This window comes from Dipteris shenzhenensis, chromosome 3 (assembly GCF_047967505.1).
Source record: "Dipteris shenzhenensis isolate YYH24624 ecotype China chromosome 3, Dip_SZ_1.0, whole genome shotgun sequence".
NCBI classification, from domain to species: Eukaryota; Viridiplantae; Streptophyta; class Polypodiopsida; order Gleicheniales; family Dipteridaceae; genus Dipteris; species Dipteris shenzhenensis.
In genome coordinates this window covers 56220689-56244756 of record NC_141598.1, presented here as the reverse complement: position 1 = coordinate 56244756, position 24068 = coordinate 56220689, and the positions used below count along the sequence as shown (strand labels likewise).

General features: G+C 46.6%; 1 protein-coding gene across 3 annotated transcripts in view; it reads left to right on the top strand.

Moving 5' to 3' along the window:
- Positions 1 to 24068, top strand: part of LOC147904037 (acyl-CoA) — a 110597-nt gene that overhangs the window by 43581 nt on the left and 42948 nt on the right. For all 3 annotated transcript variants that reach the window (XM_087370140.1, XM_087370132.1, XM_087370148.1), the window contains exon 6: positions 8524 to 8645. In XM_087370140.1, coding sequence (XP_087226266.1) covers positions 8524 to 8645 — 122 coding nt within the window. The remainder of the gene's footprint in view (positions 1 to 8523; positions 8646 to 24068) is intronic.

Below are 24068 nucleotides of genomic sequence, written 5' to 3'. Positions count from 1 at the left end.
TGGACCCAAACTGCTCTGATACCATTGTTGGCATTTAAAGCTAGTGTTTCAGAGTCACATAGAATATTGATTGTGTGCAAATATTAAAGCACTATACAAGATTACGAGATGGTGCAAGATTTCAAGATAGTCGAAAGACGAGCAGTTGCAATACAATACCAGGACCAATATCTTGTATTATTTCAGACAATCCTCACCCGTACTTGGTTTTTTGGCATACAACTATGAAGAAACAAAACTGAAATACTCTCTAATTCACTCATTCTGTGCAAGGCATGTATAGCTTCTGTTATCACAAACACAGAGACACTTGTAGCTTGTGGCATCCCCATTCTTTATCTTTCCCGTAGAACCTCAAAGTAGAACAGGTCTAGTCTCTCCAAAGGCCATTGTGTTTGCACTTATCAAAGGAGTAACCCAGTCTGCTCAGACAAGGACCTCTATTCATGATGGAGAAGATGAACTCTTTTTAGAATCTTTCCTTAATAGGAGGAATCATTGCAAAAAAAGAAGTGCCCAATTTGTTCTACCGAAACTGCAAGTTATTGAAGTCTCCTAGAGAGGCCTTCTAGAACTGTGGCACAATGGGGATGTTGGTCTTGAGTTACCCCACTTGCAATTCCCACCCATACTAGATGACATCCACTGAGATCTTCCTTGTCACAAATGAAATGCACAAGCATGCACTCTGTTCCATTGCTCAAAACAAGATACCAGGCCTTGTCCCAGGACTAGGCAGCCACATCATCTGTGTATAGCTGCACATTATAACATTTGCTCTCGAAGCATTAGGATGTCCAATAGGCTACCAGCTTGGGCCTGCTATGGCTCCTATCTAAGAATCTATTTTTGAGGCTGTTGTCATGAAAACAGTCCAGGTTCGAAGTCACTGTGGTAGAGGTAAAATTCTGGACTGCCATGAACACGTCCACTTTCATAAGCATGAGGGCCACACTAAAGGGAACCATGACATATCAGGATGATGACCTCACACTGCAGCAAGAGCACCAGAGAGGGGATGGTCCGTGTAATGGCAGCTAGAGAGGAAGGGAAGTGGGCTGCCTACACCGATAGTGAGGTTGCTTCTACACTGAGACACATGCGAGTCCAGAGAGGGCTACCCATAGTCACAGACCTAGGAGTCCGTTCACAAGCAGGAGACGAGGAGAGAGAGTGGGGTATGAGGCTCTGGAGATGTGGCAATTCTTTTCAGATCACTTCTCAGGCCGCTTATCTTTGTTATGCGGAAGGACGAGCACACACGACACATGTGGGTTCATGTTCAGCCGTGTGATACATGACCAATTTTCATTTGTAGTATGCTACTTCCCCTCCCCCCGAACACATCATCATATGTGCATGAGGTCACCACTAAGGGTCATAGTCCATACGAGAACATCTATGATGATAGCATGGAGGTCTCTAGGCAGGGGGAGGTCCTCCTCTTAGGTGACTTCATTGCACTACATGACGTAGATAGGTGGGATCACTAGATTTTGAGTCAGACCCCCTCAGAGTACTAGAGATGGAACCAGCGAAGCTTGGGATAGTAGACACTCAAGAGGATGCACCTTATGTGACGGGATATGGGAGACACCTACTAAATATAGGAGCAGTATATGATTTGATTGTATATAACAGTCTTCATAGATGGCCATTATTCAAAGGGCTTACTTGCTTTCCACATGGGGAGGGGGCACTAGCATAGTGGACTACTTATTGGGCTTCCTAGCTTCTGTGAAATAGGTACATGATTTTGTAACCCCTCACTTGGCGCTAACCATGCATACTTTTCATTCAGCATCTCGACTGCACCACCGAATAGAGGACGTGATCCCCCTGGCCCCACCTAGGTTTGAGTATGCTCTTGATATGGTATACATGAGCCACCTATCCCATGGGCTAGCGACCCCCCTTGGGGATAATGTAGATCTCGCATACTTCAGACACATCTGCATGAGTAGTCTAGAATTCCGTCGTCAAATCATTCCCCACAACCCGATTTGCAGCACGCGCTCTAGCTAGGAAGATACCCCAAAATCCATGATTTGATGACGAGTGCCGAGAGATGAGATCACACGTCATGGGCTTTCCTCTCACACAGGATGGATGAGGTGATTCGATCTTTCCGAGGAGGTGACCCCACTATTGCATGGGGGCTTCCCATCACAGTCTGGGAGTGTGGCACACATACGTGGAATCGTTCTATGACATCCGGTTCAAGCACCACCTGATATGTCCTCCCTACACAAGCTCACCACATGCATATTGTAAACACTACACACAATGTGAAGGCTGCCTTACATTGGCTTCACAACCGGCGAGCCCAGGTTCATGAGGGGTTGTAGGCTGAGCACTTCGTACATGGGCTCCTAGGAGGTCTATGGTCCTGATTTTAGCGTAGTTGTTCAACGATGTAGTATGTCACGGACCCATGCTTGGAGTAGTACCACCATTGTACTGATACACAAAGCAAGAGACGCCATGGACAATGTGACTTACCGCATGCTCATGATTGACCACACATTGGCCAAGATTTACGGGTCGGTACTAGAGAGAGAGACCACTTACGTCATAGACGCACATGGGCAGCAAGCCTAAGACAAACTGGGTTCAGGATACATATACAGTTATATGTTGATGATATAGTCCTTATATCCTCAAACGTATATAGTCCCATCCTTCTGGATTCCATGAGATGAGATGAAACGTATCATACAGTTAGATCTACTCGAGCTCTACTCTCGTCATGGACTAGGGGAAGGGACCAAGAGTTATCGACAGAGATCTGGTTCTATCATGATCACTTCCCTAGGGTATTAGAGGATGGATTCATCATCAAGCCCCTATACCTGGAGGACAGACGTGTCTCACATGCATTGAGGATTGCCATTGGACAGATGCGAGTCTCGTTTATTAGTTGAGGATTGAGACAATTAAACCCATAGGACCTAGAGAGTAGTGGATATGCAGGCTTTGCACACTAGAAGAGGTGGAGATAGAGGAGTACTTCCTATGCATTTGTTTAGTTTATTATGAGATAAGGCGGTGGTACCATTGTCTATTTCAGAAGCGGTTTGGGTTTGGGTCATTCTATGGGCTGATTGACTTTCATGACCAGGTCTGCATTGGTCTCTATCTCATGGAGATGTGGCTACACAGAGAGACCCTATTGCGTTAGATCAGAACGGCAGGGGGTGACAGGGCCATGGGAGACAAAGATAGATCGTGCTCAATGACATGTCATAGATTTCTATGCATTCGAGTAAGCCCTCGGACATAGTGGAGTAGAGGAGGAGGACATAACTACATGAGGGTAGCATGGATCAGTGGGAAGAGACGTCGAGGACCGGTGGAGCTAGAAACATAGGGACCACGCAGACCAGAGCATGGACAATGGAGGTCCAGTCCATCCTAGCCAACTCAGAGGGGGGCGTCTAAGCCGAGGCGTCACTCTTGATAGGGCCCACCACTTCATAGAGGTCACGGTGGAGACCATGCCCCCCCACAACACGAGATGGCCTAACAAACATAGATACGAGATATCTTTGTAGCTCACAGGAGAGACACCATGGCAGTTTTTTAAGTTTTGAGTTTAGCGTAGAACTCAATAAGGGCCCTAGCGAGCCCTTTGCTTCAGCCCACAATGGCTTGGATGAAATATCTTTGGATTGTATTTTGTCTCTTTGGCCCATGAGGCCTTCCAAAGATGTTAATATATCTTTCTTTCTCTTGGAACTTGAGTCTTATGAAGAGGTCTCCAGTCTATAGGACATGAAGGTAATGGCTAGGAGAGATGATAAGAGATTGGGAAGGGGGTGGCTGAAGAGTGTTGTGACAAGCGGTGTGGCATGGGAGGTGCTGTAAGAGGGTGGAGGTTGTTGCTAAAGAAGAGTTAGTATGGGGGTGAATAAATTCGATTGGGTGATCCATTGGTAGTTAGAAGTGGTAACTGCTTTGGCAATTCCTGTGGAAAAATATCCAGGTAGGGCAGGAGAAAAGGTTGGTTGAGGTACTCAGGAGGATCCTTTGTTGGTGTCTCCTCTACTGTCGTAACCAACAGAAGTGAAGTCTTGACTTGACGTTTACGAACCCACTTCTTTACTTGTAGGGCAGAGGAAACTGGAGTTGAAGGAGTGTCCCTAGAACTAGTTAGCTCAATAAGTTTTCCTGGGTGGACAAACTGGATAGTATGGCTGCAAAATGGCTGCAAAAACTGATTGATGGATCATAGTCGTAGAGCCACTGTTGTACGAGTATGAGATCGTACCGAGAAAGAGGCATGATGTCAAAGTTCAACTTGTCCGTGTAATGTTGGATGCAAAAAGACAAGTTTTTGATCCTGGTGTTGCACAAGAAGGTAGTTCCATTTGCGAGTTCAATCTGATAGTCCATGGGACTAGGACTGGTGGTCAACCGAAGTTTTTCGACCATAGAACTAGCTAGGAAGTTATGAGAGCAGCCACTGTCGATGAGGATATTGACCGTTGTTCCACGAATCGATCCTTGGACGCAAAATACTTGAGTGGCTAGGGAAGGTTCGGGGTTGCTGGCAAGGCTCATGTGGATGGTATTTGCCATTCGAACATTGCCTTTCTTGTCTTGTGCTGGGGTAGCATCTTCTGTTTGGGAAGTGCTAGGTTCCATATTGGAATTCTGCTTTGGTCGCTTGGGACAATCGAACCATCTATGGTCGCCCGTACAGATGGTACAAAGTCCTTTTGTGCTGGAATTGTTCTTCTTGTCAGTGGCCGCACCTTTATGTTGGTGATGACGGTCATGACTTTGTGAAGAGGAAGAGGTGCGATCCTTGGAGGAGTGCTTTTGTTGGGATCTAGCATACGATTTCTGAGACTTGTGGAGATCTTGAGACTGTCGCTGACCTTGATTACCCAAGTTTTTTCTGAACTTAGGGTTATCTTGAGTGCGAGCACCCTTGGCCATAGTAGAGTTATGTGTTCTATTAGAACTCTCCTTCCTTGTGTTTTGAAAATTGGTAATGCGCTCTGCGTAAGCAATAGCGCCAGCTGTGGTGGTGATGTTTGCTTTGAGGACATCAATGCGTAACGAGGGATTTAGGCCTGAGATGAAGGCATGAAGGCAATCATCATCAGTTAAACCATCGATCTCTAGCACCAATGTGATGAACTAAGAGATGTAGGAAGACAGGGAGCCCGTTTGCTCCAACTGTCAGAGTTTTGAACGTGCTTGGAAGTCTGCATTGGTAGGTATGAAGTGCTTACAGAGCACGTGTTTAAAACGTTCCCAAGTTAACACACTTTTGCCGTCCTTTAAGCGTCGTTGCCACCATAGGAAAGCTATATCCTTGAGGAGGGAGGCTGCCAAGATAATCTTTTTGCCTTCAGTGAGGTCAACAGTATCACAGTACATGGGCAGTTTTGTGAGCCATTGGTCAACTGTTCGGCGATTTCGTTGACCAGTGTAGGCTTTCGGAAGTGTAATGTCAAGTCTTTTAGTTTTGGAAGCTTGGAGTAAGTGGTAGAGGGCACAGAGTTCAATGTTTTCTACCTCTAGTGGGAACGAGTCCACATAGTCGTCCGGTGGCGTCACGTCATCCTCTGTATGTGTGGTATTGCGAGAATCTTGGAGTTGTTGGACTTTCTAGACCAAGTCGGAGATGCTCTCCTGAAGCTAGGAAATTTGAAGTTGAAGTAGTGCTTCGCCTTGTAAGTTGACTTCAGGGGTCTTTTTTGGACTTGAGTCGCTGATCTCCGGAGAGGCCGCACGCGAGCGTTGCGACATATCTGAGGTCCCTGTGAGAAGAGCACGAACCTACGCTCTAGTTTGTACCATTCCTGGAAGAAGATCCGGGCTGCTCCCTGAGGTTGCTCATGTTGGAGGGGGCAAGCGAGGCAGGATGGAACCACCCGTGGAAATCTGGTAAAGGAGGTCCTGTTTGAGGTAACACCGGTGATGCCGAAGTGGGTGTTATTGCTCGTGAGAGTATAGGGGTCAGTTGCAAAGTCCATGAATCTGAGAAGGGATAAGGAGCTGCTATCGGGAGTGTAGGATATCCAGGGGAAGGAGTGCCTTCAAAGTGTAAATATTGTCTTGGGGAAGGTAAAACCTGTGCAGGAGGATATTAGGGAGCTGAAGGAGGTAGAGAGTACCCTGGAGATGCTGAAGCTGAGGGGTAAAATTCTCTCCAAAGATGGACAGCACACTCATGAGGAATATCGGGTTCTGGGTATCTACATGTCTCGTGAAACACAACCTGGACAGTGCTGAGGAAGTAATGTAATTGAGGTGCCTCACGCAGAAGATATAGGATGTGGTCCAAGTCACTAGAAGGGCACGTGACACAGAAGACCCACGATGCAAAAGCTCCGAAATGGGCTGGTTGTGCAATCTGAACACAATATTGCGTGATAGATGATGCCTGAGGTGTCCTTGAAGGGACTGAGGCATTACCAGGGGTTTCCATGCTTTAAGGAGGGGGCTTTCATTTGCTGTAATTTGATAATGAGCAGCAAATAACAATATGAAAGAGAATCCTTAGAAATAGAATGGAAAGAATCCACCTGGCATAGATTAGATCTGCCAGACTGTGCTGAAAAGCATGTACCAGCGGCGGGCTTCGGGCTGGAAAAAGTACAGCATCAATTGCGAGTTGAAGGAGGTCCTGATGTCGAGTTGGTAGAAGACAATAGTCAGGCTTCACATTTCGAAATTAGGGTTTTCTGTAGAGGGAGGCGATTCAGCAACGAAACAGTCCGGTGGTGGGCAGAATATGTTGCCAGCAAAACCACGAACCACACAGGATCTCGATCTGTTGTGTAGAGGCGAGGTTTTGTTGTACAAGAGGGGCTGGCTGAGGATATTTGCTGGACAGTAAGGCCTCTGAGGGCATGATTGGCGTGACTATGGAAGACCGCCAAAGGCTGAGCAAAACCTGGAAACAGAAAACGGCGAGCTTGGCGTGGGCTGGCAAGCAGAAATCAGCAAGGGAGGGGCAGAATCGGCATGATAGACTGTACAAAGCAGCAGGCGCGACTTTCGAGAAGAGGGTGCGACTTACGAGATGCCAAAGTCCGATTTGCGAAGGCTGCAATAACTGCTAGGCCTTGCTTTTCCCAAAAATTAAAAGCTGGGTTACTTGAACGCAAGGGTAATCTTGGGTTGGGCCTTAGGTTTAGGGCTGGTTGCCCTTTTTAGGCCCTCTAGGTACCCTTTTGTAGGGTGGTGCTTGGTGCTAAAGGGTGTGCCTATTCTAAGGGGTGTGACCCTTGGAATAGGTGTACCTTTTCATGAAGGGGTGTAACCCTGTTTTAAAGAGGGGTGTCCCCACACGAAAATATGTGTCCTTTTTTCCACGATGGGGTGTGTCCCTTGGGTGAGGAGTCAAAAACTATTCATCAAAAGGTGTGTCCGATGGTGGAAAAGGTGCGTCCCTTGGTTTTGGGACAGCCCAAGCACATCAAAAGACATGATTTTTGTCGTGTCCATCCACATCAACTCGTGATGTGAGGGAGATGGAGAGGTCGCTGATGACTTTAGGTGGGGTTGGTGCTAAAAAAATTTAGCTCATTCTCTCCATCTCTTCCATGCACAACGTGCGTGGATATCCTTCTAGCAGAAAGAGATGTATCAGATAGGCGCTAGAAGGTGGGGGGCATTTCCTACAGGTAGGAGCGAAATTTGCTCTGATACAACTGTAAGAAATCCTAGATTTACTATATTTAGAAATGTGCTAAGGAATAGAAAGGAGACTGAAATAGCAGAGAACAAGGAATATTTGTATTGCTTGAGTGTCTGTCATGTGTCATCCATACAGTTGGGCCTCTCTTATATAGAGAGTGAAAAGTCACACATGAAAAGGTGTGTACCCCTTGTGAAGGGTGTGACCCTTGACGAGAGGGTACATTACAATGGTAGTGTCTTTTCAATAGAATGTCTCTTGTGAGGGGTTGTGCCTCATAGGAAGTGTTCCATCGAAAGGGCATACGCTTCCACAAGTGTCCATTCATTAAACCATCCATAAGTCTAAGGTATAGAGAAAGGAATACATCACAGATCGTGACACGTAGAGAGTTCCTACCACATCCTGATCAATGGCGGGTGGCCACTTCCTTCTCAAGGCCCAAAGACATCCTTGCAAACTGTGTTCTATGGTTTTCTTTACATTGGAGACATTCTGTATTCTTTTCAACTTTGTAGATAATATACCTCTGCATGGCTGCTTAAAAATGGTTTCAAACGTTTTCTAAATAGGCGTGAGATTTCTGGAAGTAATTTTGCCACAGTGTCCATTGCTTTGAATTATTATTGTAGATATTAAATTCCAGATTAAGCCATTGTATGACATATGGCAGCATTCATGTAAGTTCTTGGGCCATTGTGTGTCTTGCCTTATAGTGATAAGTTGTATGTTTTCTTTCTTTGACCCCCTTTATCCATGTTGTCCAGGGCTTAGCCACAAGAAGGAGCCTACGTAAGCTAGTATTTTGGACTACATTGTATTGTCTTTTATAACTTCTCACCAATATGTATTTGTCTTTGCAGTTTCAAGTATCGTCTTTGCACATAACATTTCCAACTGAAGAAGAATGGAAAAAGATGGGTAACACAGGCTTTTTGCAAAGAATCGGCATGCAATATCATTGGCTGAATAATGGCTACGAAAGGTGTGATTTTAAGCTTCCCTTATTTTGCATAGTTCTCTTTAGAAAGTGCTACTTTTTCATTCAAATAAACTTTTATTTTCTAGATCTTTTCTTGCAATAAATCACACAATATGACTATAAGTGCTTTTTTTTTGGGGGGGGGGTGTGCGCTGTGAGAGTTTACATGCATGCATTTGTGAAAGCACATGCGTGCATGATAAACTATACATGTCTTGGGTGGGTGGGGACGTCATAGTAGCTAATCCTTGACAAGCACAATTGAGTAGCTGCTTGGCTTTCTGTGCCATGTATTCTGGTTCTTCAACTTGCTGACTCCAATGCTTGGGGCCTCCTCTTGCACAAGCTTGTACCAAGACCTTTCGTGGGTGCTACCTCAGGTGCCTTGCTCACATGCCAATGCTTCTAGTGCCCCCCATAGACAGCTCATTACTAAGGCCGCCCATGCTACTACCTCAGTTGCCCGTGCTTGTATGTGACAATGCTCTTGATGCCTACCAACACCATTTTAGCACTTAGCCCTGGTTTGTGCCTTGTAGGTCAGGTCAACTCATAGATTTGACTTCACTCATCAACCATATGGTTGACTTGGAGCCATATAAGCCACCCTTTGTACTTTCTTATTATCCATTTGCAACTACTTTGTGTTCTTTCAGTTGTTGTTTGCTCCCTTATATTCCATCTCCATCTCCCTGCACCCAACAATGGTACCAGAGCAGGTTCTCTTGCTCCTACCTGCCTCCCCCATGCTCATTACTCAGCCTCCCATTGCTCCTACTTACCATTTTGCTCCAGTTTAGTCCGTGCCTCATTTTGTCGCCAAAAACCTGCTTTGAAGTAGAAAAACAGTCTAGTGGTAGTTTTTTGACTTTTTCAGGTCCGAATTTGGCTTTTTTTCTAATTTTTTGAGTTGTCTATATACAGTGACACCGTCCCGCATCATTTTGAACTTGTACAGAGCGACGTTGCCAGAAATTCATACGACCTGTCTCTAGCATTTTTTGACTTTTTTTTTGGGATTTTTTACTCAGATCTGGATTCTTTTCAGTCATTTGGGCCTTCCTCCAGCTGCTCCAACCAGCTCTAGTACCATTTGGCTGGGATTTTCTACCTCTTGACTCGGATCTGCGCGGTACAATTGGGTTTGAAGCTTTTCACCCTCTTTTATGTCACATTTGCACACATTGCAGTGACATTGAGGTGATGATGCTCTAGAAATTGGGGCTTTTGTGTCACATTTGCAGATTTTGCAGTGACATTTTCTCCTTTTGGTCACATTTTGGGGCTTTTGCAGTATTCGTCCTCTTTTTTTTTCCCATAAAAAAGACTTCTTTTAAGTACGAACAAAACCCGGGAGAGAAAAAACTCAAGGCAGAAATATTTTATGCGGTGCATGAGAAAACCCTCCTCAGAAGGAGTATTTGCCCTCTTTGGACTCCATTTCACCTCCGAAATTGGGGTTTTTGGCTATTGCTAGGAGATTGTGGAATATTTTCATCATTGGAGTGACATTTGGCTGCTTTGATCTGAAATCTAGGGTTTTTTCAGAGACATTGGCAAGAAATTGCAGCAGATTTGGTCACATTTGCAAAATAGCTTATATTGGGGCTTTTACCAAATTGCCCTCTTTTTGGCATATTTGTCCTCTCAAAATTCGGGGCTTTTGCCACATTTGTTGTGACTTTTTCTCGACACATCCAGATTTGGCTTCTATTTGCATTTGCCCTTTGATTTGGGCTATTATCCATTGAAAATTTTGACATTCACCCAACATTTGGGACAGATTGAGCTCAAACTTGCATTGGACAGATGTGCAGACATTTGCCCTTTGTTTTGGACTGGTCATTTGCAGGACAACTCCTTTGTAGGAGGGTCCTTTGATTGGACAGATATATTATGCAGGTCACTCTTTGGGGACAGCTTGTGCATTTTGCTCAGTGTTTGAGCAGCCTACTTGGCATCTACTGTTGCAGAGCATTTGCTGTCATTTTTGGGTTGGCAATTGTAGATTTTAGTCAGCTCATTGCATTGTAGCCTTGAGGCTTTGACATTTGCAGGGCACTCTTTTTTCTTTGGGGATTTATATTTGCAATGGCTCACCATCATTTTCTTGGAGCACTTGCCCATGAAGACAAGCATGATGGTACCAACTATCCCATGTGGCTGTACTTGGTGCACCACCTGTTGGTATCCCACAATTTCTGGGGTATTGTCAATGGCTCAGAGACTAGGCTTGTCTCTTCGTCACAAATACTTGCTACCACCGCAGCCATGTCTGCCAATTCTGGTTGATCTACCACTACTCCCGTAGTGTCTTCTGGAGACCCTCCATCACCTGAACAGATTCCTTGGGATCAAAGAGATGCACAGGCACATGCGGTGATTGCTATGAATAGTAAGCGGGAGGTTATACCTCATATTCGGTCTTGTAAGACAGCCAAGGATGCATGGGATAATTTGGCCAGTCTTTCTCAGATTCGTAATGAGGCCTGTGTTGCCTATTTACGCAGGCAGCTGGATATTGTTAAGATGACTGAAGGGGACAGCATGGATGCCGATCTCACCAAGATTAGCAATTTTAGAGAGCAGCTCATTAATGTTGATGAGATCGTCCCATATTCATAGGTAGTGTCTACGACACTGGATGGGCTCCCTAACTCATACTAGGGATTTGCTATGACATTGAGGCTGGTGGCCATGGGTAACCCCAACCACTATAGCTTCAATCAGCTTGTTTTTCTTCTCCTGCAAGAGGAGCAAAGCTGCACCAATCAGGCTTCCTCCATTCATGCAGATCATGCCTTTGCTACAGATCATAGAGCCAAGGGCAAAGGGGGCAAGAATTTCAGCAAGCCCAAGACTTTTGAACCTTCATCAACTTCTGCCCATCAGATGTGAAGAGAAAAAGCAGCAAGCACTGTAATCATCGCAGAAGCGAGGTCATGACATCTCTGAATGTCACAAGCGCATAGCTTCAGAGAAGACAAAACAGCAAACAGGTCTTGCTGCCACAAATGCCTCTGCTGCCCTTGAACATGCTCATGAGGCAGCAAACATTGCTCGTGATGAGTGGGCATTTGTTGTGGCATGCCAGTACCATCGAGAGAAGCATGCTACAACCTTGTTTGTCTACAGTATTACCTAGAGATTGACCTTGATACACACCTGCATTCAGAATTGTTAGCCATCGGGAGAAAGGAAAGAAAGAAAGAAAGCTTATTAAAAGTCTTTGGAAGATTAAGGGTTTGTGAGGTTGAAAGAACCTGATACAACGTCACATGCACCCTTGCACTTGGGTGCAAGGTGACAACTGGCTTCATCGACAAAGTGCAAATAGTTCCTATGATAGGATATTTTGTCGTATGCCGTGACCCCATTGTGAGCCCTTGTCTAGGGACAGTTAGGCACGAGCCACGTATGTCAGTCTCTCAGCCTTAGGTAGGTCAGAAAGTCATTCCTTTTTCACTAGTACCCAGTGGAGAACAGTAGGATAGTGTTCTACAAGGTCTTCTGGGATTGGATAGGCTCCATACTTATGGAGGTGTAGCAGGAAAGTATCTTCACCTCTTGTCTTCCTGATCACCTGAATAGTGGAATAATCAAACTTATTCTAAAAGAAGGAAGAAAGGATTTAATTAAAAACTGGAGACCTCTAACTATGCCTAACTGCAGCTACAAAATTTTCGCCAAAGCTTTAGCACTAAGAATTTAACACAAGATGGACAGATGGATTTTGCAGGAATAGAAAGGATTCGTAAAAGGGAGACACCTCCTGGAGGCTGTTGTAAATATCTGGGAAGGGTGTGAACATGCTAGGGAGTCGAGTCAAGATATTTGCTTCATCAAAATAGATTTTGATAAAGCTTATGATAGGCTTGATTGGGATTTTCTAACGCAATCCATGAAAGACATGGGACTAGGGCCGACTTTCATCTCCACGGTCAAACTTTTGCTCTCCAACGGCTCAGACAAGATGTGCATTAATGGTGAGATGTCTTCACCTTTTCATTGAAAAGATCCATTAGGCAAGGCTGCCCCATTTCCCCTCTCTTATATGGTATAGCGGTGGACGCATTGGGCTGGTTGCTCATTGAAAAACATCTGAGGGCACAGTAAAAGGAATTGAGTTACCTACTGCGAAGCAGATGGTTATGCAACAATTTGCAGACGACACCAATCTTATGCCTAGAAACTCCACTCATGATGTGAGTGAAGTTATGGAATGTCTGGAAACATATTGTCTAGCATCAGGCTCACTCATCAATCATAACAAAAGAGGATATTGCACTCTCAGTGGAAAGTCACAAGTTGAGCTAGATCTCCTAGGCTATCAACTGATCCATAAAGGCATTGTGTTCAGACTACTTGGCATACCCATGGGCTTCGAGGTGTCTATGAAGGAACAATGGGATTGGGTGCTTAACAAGCTCAGCACGCAGCTGGAAAAGTGGAGAGGATTTCAATCAAACCTGGCGGGAAGAAGAATGGTACTCAACCATTGCTTGTATCCCATAACCATTTTTTACCTATCTTGTTGCATCCAAGTCAGGCGGGACTGGATAAACTTATTGCCAAATGCAGATCCTTTTTGTGGGGGGGATATAACAGAATCGCCAAAGTGAGATGAAACTTTTGCACCCAACCCAAGAGTGAAGGAGGTATGGGAGTAGTCGACATCAAGTAGGCGGCGGCGAAGTTGGCTGCTACATGGTTTCTCAAAGTCCTAAAAAAGGTCTGATAATGAGCTCGTCTTCCGATACTCTCAGAAAGTGGTCATAGTAGCTGGGTGGGGAACTCCTGGTCCCCCCCCCCAAGTGCGAGATGTGTGGAGCTGGAGGAGATCTAACTGTATGATGCGGTTAATCTCATCTCGTGGGATCGACTCGGGTGGTGCATCCATGCTATACTGAGATGAGGGAAGCCGATCCATCTAAATCCCGCGATTGGCGAACCATGTGGTGATGCATGCAAACCATGCTGTACATGCCCCTCTCCAGTATTGATCCATAGATCTTGGCCAGTGTGTGGCCAATCATGAGAGTGCGATAGTTCCCGATATTCGTGGGGTCACCTGCCCTGTGTATCGGTACTATGGTGGTGCTACTCCATGAGGGTGGGAAGCCATGACATAAGGCGTGGTTGAACATCTGTGCTAGTACCGGAGCCAAGACCTCCTATCCATGATCAAAGTGCTCAGTCCATAGTCCCTCATGGTCAGGTGCTCTCCAGTTATGAAGCCGGCTGAGTGCAGCCCACACATTCTGTGCAGTGAACAAGTGGCAAGTGGTGGGCTGGGGCATAGTGGACATATCAGGTGGTGCCTGCATCGAGACATCATAAAGGGAGCATGCATAAGTGTGCCAAACACCTGGGTCTGTGATGGGTATAGGTGGCTTCCCCTCCGATAGAAGCCCCCTTCCAATGGTGGGATCCCCCCCTCGAAATGAACTGATCACCTCGTCCATTCTATGGATGAGGAAGGCCCGCCGCTTACGACGTTTTAGTCGCCGTGAAATCCGTTGTGCCTCGGGTGATGTCAAGTGGCCAAGGGTTGGCTCGCGTGTGAGGTGAGCTCTCATCTCTCTGCATTCATCATCATACCAGGGATTCTGTGGCATCTTCCCTAGTGAGGCACGCGCAGATTGAGTCGTGGGGATGGCTGCGCCCATGACTACTGTGGAAAGGGTGTTTGAGGCGGGGGCAAGGTCTACAACATCTCGAAGTAGTAGGGCTGGAAGTCCCTTCACCAAGTTGCTCACATAGATGGGGTCCAGGGCATGATCAAAGTGAACCTGTACACTAGTGGGCGCGGGGGGGACATTCTCTATGGCTGGCATAGTGGTAGAGATACAAAAGGCTAGGTACGAGTGATCAGCCCCGAGTGGGTGAGGGGGCACAATGATGTCGTATATGCGTGAGGTAAAGGCCAAGGGACCCAAGAGGTAGTCCACTGTGCTTGTCCCTCCACCATGTAGGAAACAAGTGAGACCACCGAATGATGGCCATCTCTGTAGACCATTATAAATGATCAAATCATGAACAGCCCCGAGCTCAAGTAGATGTCGTCCATACTCTTTCACCTGTCGTGCATCGGCAGAATGTCTCACTATTCCGAGCTCAGCTGCATCTAGTTCTGGTACTATGAGGGAATCCGATGCAAAGTCCAATAGGCCCACCTGTCTATTCCCTGTGCGTGCATTGAAGTCACCAAGAAGAAGGATGTCCCCCTTCCTGGAGAATTTGGTGATATCACCCTGAATCGACTCATATGGACTGTGCCCTTCTATGGTGACCTCACGTGCATAGGATGAGGTATCTGGAGGGAAATAGCACACTACTATAAGAATCGCTCGTGCGTCTGGTAGCTGGACTCGTATTTACATGTGTTGCGCATGCTCCTCTCTCCATGCCATTGATATGAAAGGTCTCATGTGTGATCTAAAGAGGATAGCCACTCCCCCCGAACCCTGCACACCAGTGTCTCTCCTCATCTCCTTCCTATGAGATGACTCCCATGTATATCCTGTCACGGTGGGCAATCCTCTCTCGGGGCTCTCATGTGTCTCAGTGTAGAAGACCATATCTCTGTCAGTGTATGTCTCTGAGAAACCACTTGGATCAGACCAGAGTGTGCCATTGCAATTCTCAGTCCACTTTGTGTCCCTCTAGTCCGGCACCGTCATAATTCACCCTCCTCTTTCTCTTTCTTTTCTTCCTTCTCCCCCCGGTCCTGATCTCCTCTCTCTCGGCGGATGATCACTCTACCATCTCTGTATGCAGCCCATTTCCCTGCTTCTCTTGCTGCCATGATGTGTACCATATCTTCCCTCCGGTGTTCCTGCTGTAGGAGGGTGAGGTCATCATCCAGGTAGATCCGAGTTCCTTTCAAGGTCACCCTTGTGCTCATGAGGGTCTTCCTATCCATGGCTGTTCGTAGCTTCATCACAAGTGGCCTTGTGGGTGCATCGGGCTTTCCAACTCTCCAAGCCGTCTCACATGTCAGGTTCACACCCATTTTAGTGAACAAAGCATTTGCATCTGCCATAGGGGTATCTCCTACTGTGAGGCCTCGGACTAAGACATTTAGGGCTTTATTGTTTCTCCTTTTATCCTCCTCTAGAGCATCTGAAATGAACTCTTTCTTGGGAACAACAGTGCCTTTCTTGACCACGTTGCTCCATTCTAAAATTGCAGCCTTTCTCTTGATTTTCTAGGTGAATTCAGCATGTTTACCCTTCATAGTGTCTTGCAAGAATGCCAAGTCTTTTCAGAGAGAGAGAGAGATGTATTAATGTCTTCAAGAGGCCTCGCGGGCCTATGAGAAAGAAAGAAAGAAAGAAAGAAAGTTTATTAAAGTCTTCGGAAGACCGATGGGTCTATGAGACTGTGAAAATCCTAATACAATGAGCTGTGGTAGTGGAGCTACTTAACGAGCATCCATACCAATGCAAAAAATACAAAAATGCAGAATGGGAGTACTAAGTCCTAAGTAGAACATAGTCATGTCGATGGTCTACTATCTATCAATCTCAGCATCATCATCAATATCATCATCATCCCCAGCAACAACAAGATATCAGGATGGATGAGGCAGTGGAGGCATGAAGTCGGCAATAGAGTGTTGTCGGCCACTCAGAGGTGCGGTCCTGGCACATCTCCTGGTCGTAGCTCTGCGTCTAACCAGGGCTACTGTGACCCCCGTCGGTCGGGCTCCGACTCTAAACAAGGAGGGGATGTCTCCAAGTGTGATCTGTGTGTCGACCCTCTGTCTGAGCTATCGGGTCACGGGCTCCTGGTCATAGTCATGTCGAGGCCTCATCTCGTTGGGGTCCATGTGATCTAGCTGAAAGAACTCCGTGATAGAGCTCTAAGAGGGATCAACCGAGGAAGAAGTCTGCTCCTGTCTCCGTGCTCGGAGTATCCTCTCGCAGTGTCTAAGTGCCTCATGAATGAAACCTGCCAAACACCGCCGGTCTAGGTAGGAGAGGAAACGGGCTAAAATCCCATAACTATCCCTGAAGAGGCAGTGGAAACATCCTCCGATCTTATAGTACATAGGACACCTGAAGATGAAGCAAAACCAAAAGTAACTCGTACAAGCTGTTAAGGGCTGAAGCAAAGGGCTCACTAAGGCCCTTGTTGAAAGTGAAAGTGCTAAACTAGTGAGAAAAATAACAAAGTGGCAAATAGCACAATAGGTGCTTAGAGCTAATGCTTCGAGTACACGCACATGCTCCATATATCCAGGCACCCTTGTGGCTCTCTGATGGGATGCGAGGAACTCTCGTATCTGTGTCTGTTGGGCTGTCTCTCGGGGTGGCAGAGGGCATGGTCTCCTTGATCTCTGTATCCAATGGGCTACATCAAGGTTGATGCCTCGTCTTTAGCGGTCTCCTCTGAGGAGGGCTGAAACAGACCAGACCTTGATCGTGCCTGCTCTGGCCAGTCTCTGTTCCGCATGTGGAGTGTACACCTCTTATCTGGCAACATCGTGGCAGTGACTCTCACTGCTAATCCATGATGCTCACTTCTCATCAAGCTCCTCTCCCTCAACCTCCCTAGGAGCTGACTCAGTTGCACATAAGTCTGTGACATGTGTCTTTGCTCGGTCGATCTCGGTGACCTGTGGCATCGCCTCCTGCTGCTCTCTGGTATGTCGGATTAGTGTATCTCTGTGTCATTGCATCTTAATCAGATTGAGCCCAACACAAACCTGGTTGGGAAAATGGATAAGTCGTGTAAAGCGGAGCAAAGCCATGCTTCTCTTGAAAGAAGCAGTGATATCCTCCCCGAATCTCATAGTAGACTGGGCAGGCACATAGAAAGTGCTCCTCTGTCTCGACCTCTCCCATCGGGCATAGTCTTCAGATCCTCTACTCTCTGGCTATGCCTACAGCTCTTCCTGTCTCAATCCTCAGCTGATGTGATGAGACTAGCGAATCGCAACAACTGTCCGATGGCGATCCTTAGTGCATGTGAGACTCTCCTATCCTCGAGATACTGAGGTCTGGTGATGAGACCATACTCCAAGACCCTCAAGAAGTAGTCATGGTAGAACTGGATCTTGGTGGGGAACTGCTGGCGGTGTCCCCCCAAGCCCGAGACGTATGAAGCTGGAGGAGATCCAACCATATGATATGGTTGATCTCATCTCATGGGATCATCTCGGGTGGTGCATCCATGCTATACTGAAAGGGGGGAAGTCTGTCCATCTGAATGCCGTGGCTACCAAACCATGTGGATATCCGTGCGTACCATGCTGTATCAACACCACTCTTTGCATGTTGCCTACAAGACTCTAGTGCTAGCCTCGGCAATCTCCCTTGGGGTAAGGCCTAGACTCTGCGAAGGAATGTCACTGTCTAAAAGATGGCATCAGCCTGGAGAGGGGTCATTGCAAACTCTACCTGTATACTCTGATGGGGGACAGAGGGCTTACTTCGAATCATCCTAGATTCCATAGTCACATGTAGCCTCTCAAATCTCTTCCACTCTGTCGCTGAAATGTCACTCCCCCAAAAACTACTGCATACATGGCCGTCGATCGCTCTAAGGTGTAAAAAAGCCAACCTTTCGCCAGAGGGTCCTGGAAGTGTGCCTGGAAGCATTGCCTCTCTAGTCGGGCTAGGCACCCCGCCCTCGTGGGAGTCGTGCTGTAGCTGCATGGGTCATCGTGAAAGCTGGTCTGATGAACACTACCCCCAAATATGTGTAAGAATGCAATCCACTAGCTCATCTTGGTACGTGAAACTATGTCGCCGGGACACTGCGTGCAAGGTGTTGAAGATCATAACCTGGGTCTTTCCAAGGTTAACTGTCAAGTCCCTCTCTCTATAGAACATCTTCAGAGCCTCTAGATGTTTCTGCAATCCCTCTGCTGATGATGATATGAGGATTGTGTCATCTGCATATAGCAGCATCTACACGATCAGGTCAGCCACTTCGATCTATAAAGGATGTAATTTCATCAATATAAAGATCGAAGAGAGTCGGTGAGAGGGGGCAGCCTTGCTTCACTCCAATAGTGCTTTCAACCCAATCTGATAGACCATTTTGGACATGTACTCTTTCTCTAACAGCTCATCACCTCCCAAATCTTGCAACTCCTGCGGGAACGTGTGGGTCAGTATCAAATGCCTTACGAAAGTCTACAAAGCAAGTGTAGACTTTTGGGCACCTCGATTTGGTCTCCTCAATGAAAGCCCTCAAGGTGAAGATGTGGTCCAAGGTGGAGTATTGTCCAGCCTGCCCAAGAGTCCGCTGCCCATGACCATCTATGTGGCTTTGATGACCTCCCTTTCTAGTACCTACCCATATATCTTGGCCAAAGTGTGGCCAATCATAAGAGTACGATAGTTCCCAGTGTCCATGGGATCACCTGCCTTGTGTATCGGTACCATGGTGGTAGTGCTCCAAATAGGCAGGAAGCCATGGCATATGGCATGGTTGAACAGTTGCGCTAGAACTAGGGTCAAGACCTCTTGCCCATGTGCAAAGTGCTCATTGCGTAGTCCCTCATGATCTAGTGATCTCCGGTTGTGAAGTCGGAGAAGGGCAGCCCATACATTCTCTTCAGTAAACAAGTGACACGTAGTGGGCCTGGGTAGAGAGAGAGAAAGAAAGAAAGAAAGTTTATTAAAGTCCTCAGAATACCGATGGATCTATGAGACTGTGAAAATCTTGGTACAAACGAGCTGTGAGGGTGGAGCTACTAAACAAGCATCCACACCAATGCAGAGTGCAAAAAATGCAAAATGATAGTACTAAGTACAACATAGTCATGTCAGTGGTGGGCTACATATCAATCTCCTCCTCCTCCTCCTCCTCCTCATCATCATCATCACCAACATTAGGACATCATGGTGGGTGGGGGCGATGGAGGCATGAAATCGGCGATAGAGTGTTGTCGGCTGCTCACAGTGTGGCCCTATGACGTCTCCTGATCATAGCTCTGCGTCTAACAAGGGTGGGTCACGATCATGTCGAGGCCTCGTATCGTGGGGAACCGTGTGATCTAGCAAGAAGAACGTCGTGATAGAGCTCTAAGATGGATCTGCCAAGGAAGAAGTCTGCTCCTGTCTCCGTGATCAAGTAGTCTCTCGCGATGCCTGACTGCCTCATGGATGAAGGCCGCCAAGCATCTCTGGTCTGGATAGGAGAGGAATCAAGACAAAACCCTAGAGCTATCTCTGTAGAGGCACGCCCTCGGATCTCATAGTAAATAGGAAACCTGTAGATGAAGTGCTCCTCGGTCTCAACCTCCTATGTGTCACATAATGTGCATATGCGCCTCTCCTGGGTAGGGCCTCTGCTTTGCTGCTCTTGATATGAAGTCTATGTGAAGAGACCCGAAACTACCGAATAGAGATCCTCAGTGAGGGGGGTAAGTGGATCTGCATGTTTCTTGGTGGGTCAATGAAACCCTCCTATGTGATATGCTAGCAGTGATCTCTGTAGAAGCTGAGATTCACTGGAAGCTCGCTCGGTCCCAACCAGGTCCGGAATGTGTGTAGCTGTAAGAGATCCTCATGCATTACCTAGTTGACCTCATGTGACAGGAGGGGAGAAAACCGAGCGTCCATACTATACTGGAAGGTAGTCTATCCATGTGGAGCCCGAGTTGCTCAAACCATCTCTCTGTGCGTGCATACCAGCATCTCTAGTCACCTCCTGCTGAGAGTGCCATAGAAGAGGACAATGCTAGTCATGGTAGTCTGATGCACCCAGACATGTAATCTTCGTACTCCTTGACTCGATACAGATATGTGATGACCTGAAATGCATACAGGTACGTGATGACCTGAAATGCAGCATCTAGTTGTAACGGGGCTGACCAAAACTCAGCCTGAATGATTTGGTGAGGAACGGATGGCTTACCGCGAATCATCGGCGATAGCATGAGAACCTGTAGCCGCTCCACACAAGCCCACTCTATATTCGACAAGTCTAGCCCCCAACAAGGGCTGCCATACATCCCCGCTGAACGGACCAAGGAGTCAAAAAGCAGCCCCTTGGTTCGTGGATCTTGAAAGTGCAAGCGGAAGCACTGCCTCTCTAGTCTGGCCAATGAAGCGTATCCCCTGCCCAAGCGGGCCTGCATCGTGGGTCTCATAGTGAAGATGGGTCTGGATAAGACAACCCCAAGGTACGTGTATGACGAAAGTATCTCAACATGTGACCCATCAAACGTGAATTGCTCCTGGTGCATGGTGGCTCGATATGTATTGAAGACCATAACCTTGGTTTTACCAAGGTTGACCTTCAAATCATGAGACTCACAGAAAAACTGTAGGGCGTCAAGGTGTCTCTGGAGCCCCTCTGTTGAGGAAGACAAAAGTGCCACATCATCTGCATACAGCAATATCTGGATCAGCGTGCTGCATCCATCCCCCCCGTGTCTGCATCATTGTCTCGAGCTCATTAATATAGAGGCCAAACAGGGTAGGTGATAAAGGACACCCTTGTTTGACCCAATAGTGCTCATGATCTCATTTGTCCACCCAGACCCTGCCCGGACTCTACCTGAGACTCTCTTAAAGTGCCATGACAGCCCAAATGATCTCCTGGTGGTCATAACCCAAATCTTGTAGGCGCCAGAGGAGGCGGGCTCTCGAAACCGTATCAAGTGCTTTGCGGAAATCCACAAAACAACAGTAAACCCTCTACTTCCGTGCCCTCGCCTCCTTGATGATACACCTGAGCGTGAGAATGTGATCCATGGTTCCATGATCACGTCGGAATCTAGCTTGTCCTGCTGTTGTAAGACCTCGACACTTTGCAAATCGACTGATCTCAGAATCAAGCAATATCCGGATCAACGCGCCAGCAAGAGAACATCCATCCCCCCCATGTGTCTGCATCACTATCTCGAGCTCGTCTATGTAAAGGCCAAACAGGGTAGGTGATAAAGGACACCTTTGTTTGACCCCAATAGTGCTCATGATCTCGTCCGTCCACCGAGTCCCTACCCGTACTCTACTTGAGACTCTCTCGTAAAGTGCCATGACAGCCCAAATGATATCCTAGTCATAACCCAAATCCTCTAGGCGCCAGATGAGGCAAGCTCTGGGAACCGTATCAAATGCTTTGCGAAAATCCACAAAGCAATAGTAAATCCTCTGCTTCCGTGCCCTCGCCTCCTTGATGATACATCTAAGCATGAGAATGTGATCCATGGTTCCATGCTCATGCTGGAACCTAGCCTGTCCTGCTGCTCTAAGTCCTCGACACTCCGCAAATCAATTGACCTCAGAATCAAGCAATGATGCATAAATCTTGGACATGACATGTCCAATTATAACGGTCCTGTAATTCTCTGGGCTCATGGGATCCCCTGCCTTGTGGATGGGTGAAATAGTGGTAATGGTCCAGGTGCGTGGAAACCCCAAACAAACAGCTTCATTGAAAAGATTTAATAAGATTGGGGCTAAGAGGTTAATCCCATATGCAATGAACTCAGTGCATAGTCCCTCATGATCCTTCGCTCGACCATTATGAAGTTTCATTACAGTGTCCTTCACTCCCCCCTTAGTGAAGAGGGTACATGAAGTGGGGTGTGGCAAATGTGAGGTCTAGGCTGATTTGGGATGCCATATAGTGTGTGCGCGTAACTATACCAAACCTGAGTGTCAGTGAGTGGTGAGGGGGACCGTCCCTCTCGTAGCTTTTTCTTAGATATGCTCAGATCTACGTAGTAACATAGTATATATTCAGCATTCGTGCGTCCATACTAAAGTCCTCTTTGTGTGTTTGAAATTTTCTTGTGACAAAGGCAATTTCTTTATTTGGTATCCTTCTTTTCCACACAGCTCTTTTATTTATGTCCGTCGTTCATCTTAACATAAGATTAGGGACCGTGATCTTTTTATTTCGTGTTCTCCTCCACAAACCCCAAGCCCCCTTCATCCTTTGGTCTTGTGTAGATGGACCATCTAACTTACAAAGATGTGACTAATTGTAGAGGAGATCACCTTGGCAAAGGTGATGGTAAATGCAAGAGGTGTCCAGGGCACAAAGAGGACATCTTTCATCTCTTTGTTTCATATCCAAATCCCAAACAGGCAGATCCAAATATAGATAGGAGAGCCCATAAATTGGATTCAAGCATGAAGTTTCAATCCAATTTGGAGCACATGGATTGTGGTCTACTTTGGGTTGCTAGAAATAATTTGGAGTTTAATACTGTTCTAAAAAATCCTAAGGAAGCATTTGTCTATTGGCTTAACAAACACAATAGATCCATGAATTGGAAGCCTTGAAAGGTTACTCAATCTCTCTTTCCTAATAAAGGCTTGCTAATTTTTAAGTGGTCTTTAGTTTGTTTCCACAAGCACAGAAACAGTTTGATAAGAACATAGGAAATTTCAATTAAGCACATGTGCAAAGGAGATGGAAGACCATGTAGTAACCTTGCAGTAACCCATTCAATCCACTTCCTTAGAGTTGTTACTAAACAAAATGTTTAGTAGTTCCTCCTCGTTTCGGCGAATGAAATATTGTTTCTTTCTACTTACCAATCGGTGATACTCGCGTAGCATCTCTGGTTCACTCGAAAGACTTTTTTTGGTTTCGAATTTCAATTGACGGTGTAAAGCCTTACTCTCATCATCGTACCAACTATTACAAGGTACGGTCCTAGGTGGTGGTGGGTGGGTAGAGCGAGTGGTGTTGAGGGAAAGCGTGGAGGGCAGCTTTGTGTAGTGAGCGGGTGATCAAGGCAGCGCGGTCCTCTAATAGAGGTATGAAGTCAATATAAGCAAGAAGTATGTACAGACGGCCTGAGTAAATAGGTGAGTGATTGTGGTTGAAGCATATATCATGATAGGTGGAGTAAGAACTCAATGGGGTGGAGGGTGCTGTACGACAGGGAGTGGAAATGCTAAAGAAAAGGTAGGTATGATCAGCGCGTGGAGGAAGAGGTGCTATAGTAAAATCAGTGATGTGAGATGTGAAGGCAGGGGATCCCATGATGTAATCAACAACGCTAGAACCTCCCCTGTGTGGAAAGCACGTGAGACCATCTGAGGTGGGCCATCTATCAAGACCATTATAAATAATGAGATCATGCATCCTGCCGAGGTCCAATAGGGCCTGCCCATAAGATGTGACTGGACCTCGCCTGTCAGCCGAAATCTGTAGTATACCCACATCCTCAAGGTCAATGTCTGGCAGTAGAATGGAATTATCCTTGAAGTCAAGAAGTGGTACCTGACGGGCCCCTGTACTCGCGTTGAAGTCCCCAACTAGGAGGACTTCTCCGCGGCTTGAGAAGGCAACACATGGACTGATGTAGGGCTGTAAATGGAGATGTCTCAGCCTCATCTCGAATATCTCTAGCAAAGTGGGATGTCTCGGGAGGGAAGTAGCATACTGTGACCAACAGATCCCGGCTGTTCACGTGTCGGATCCGGATCTAAAGAAAGGTGG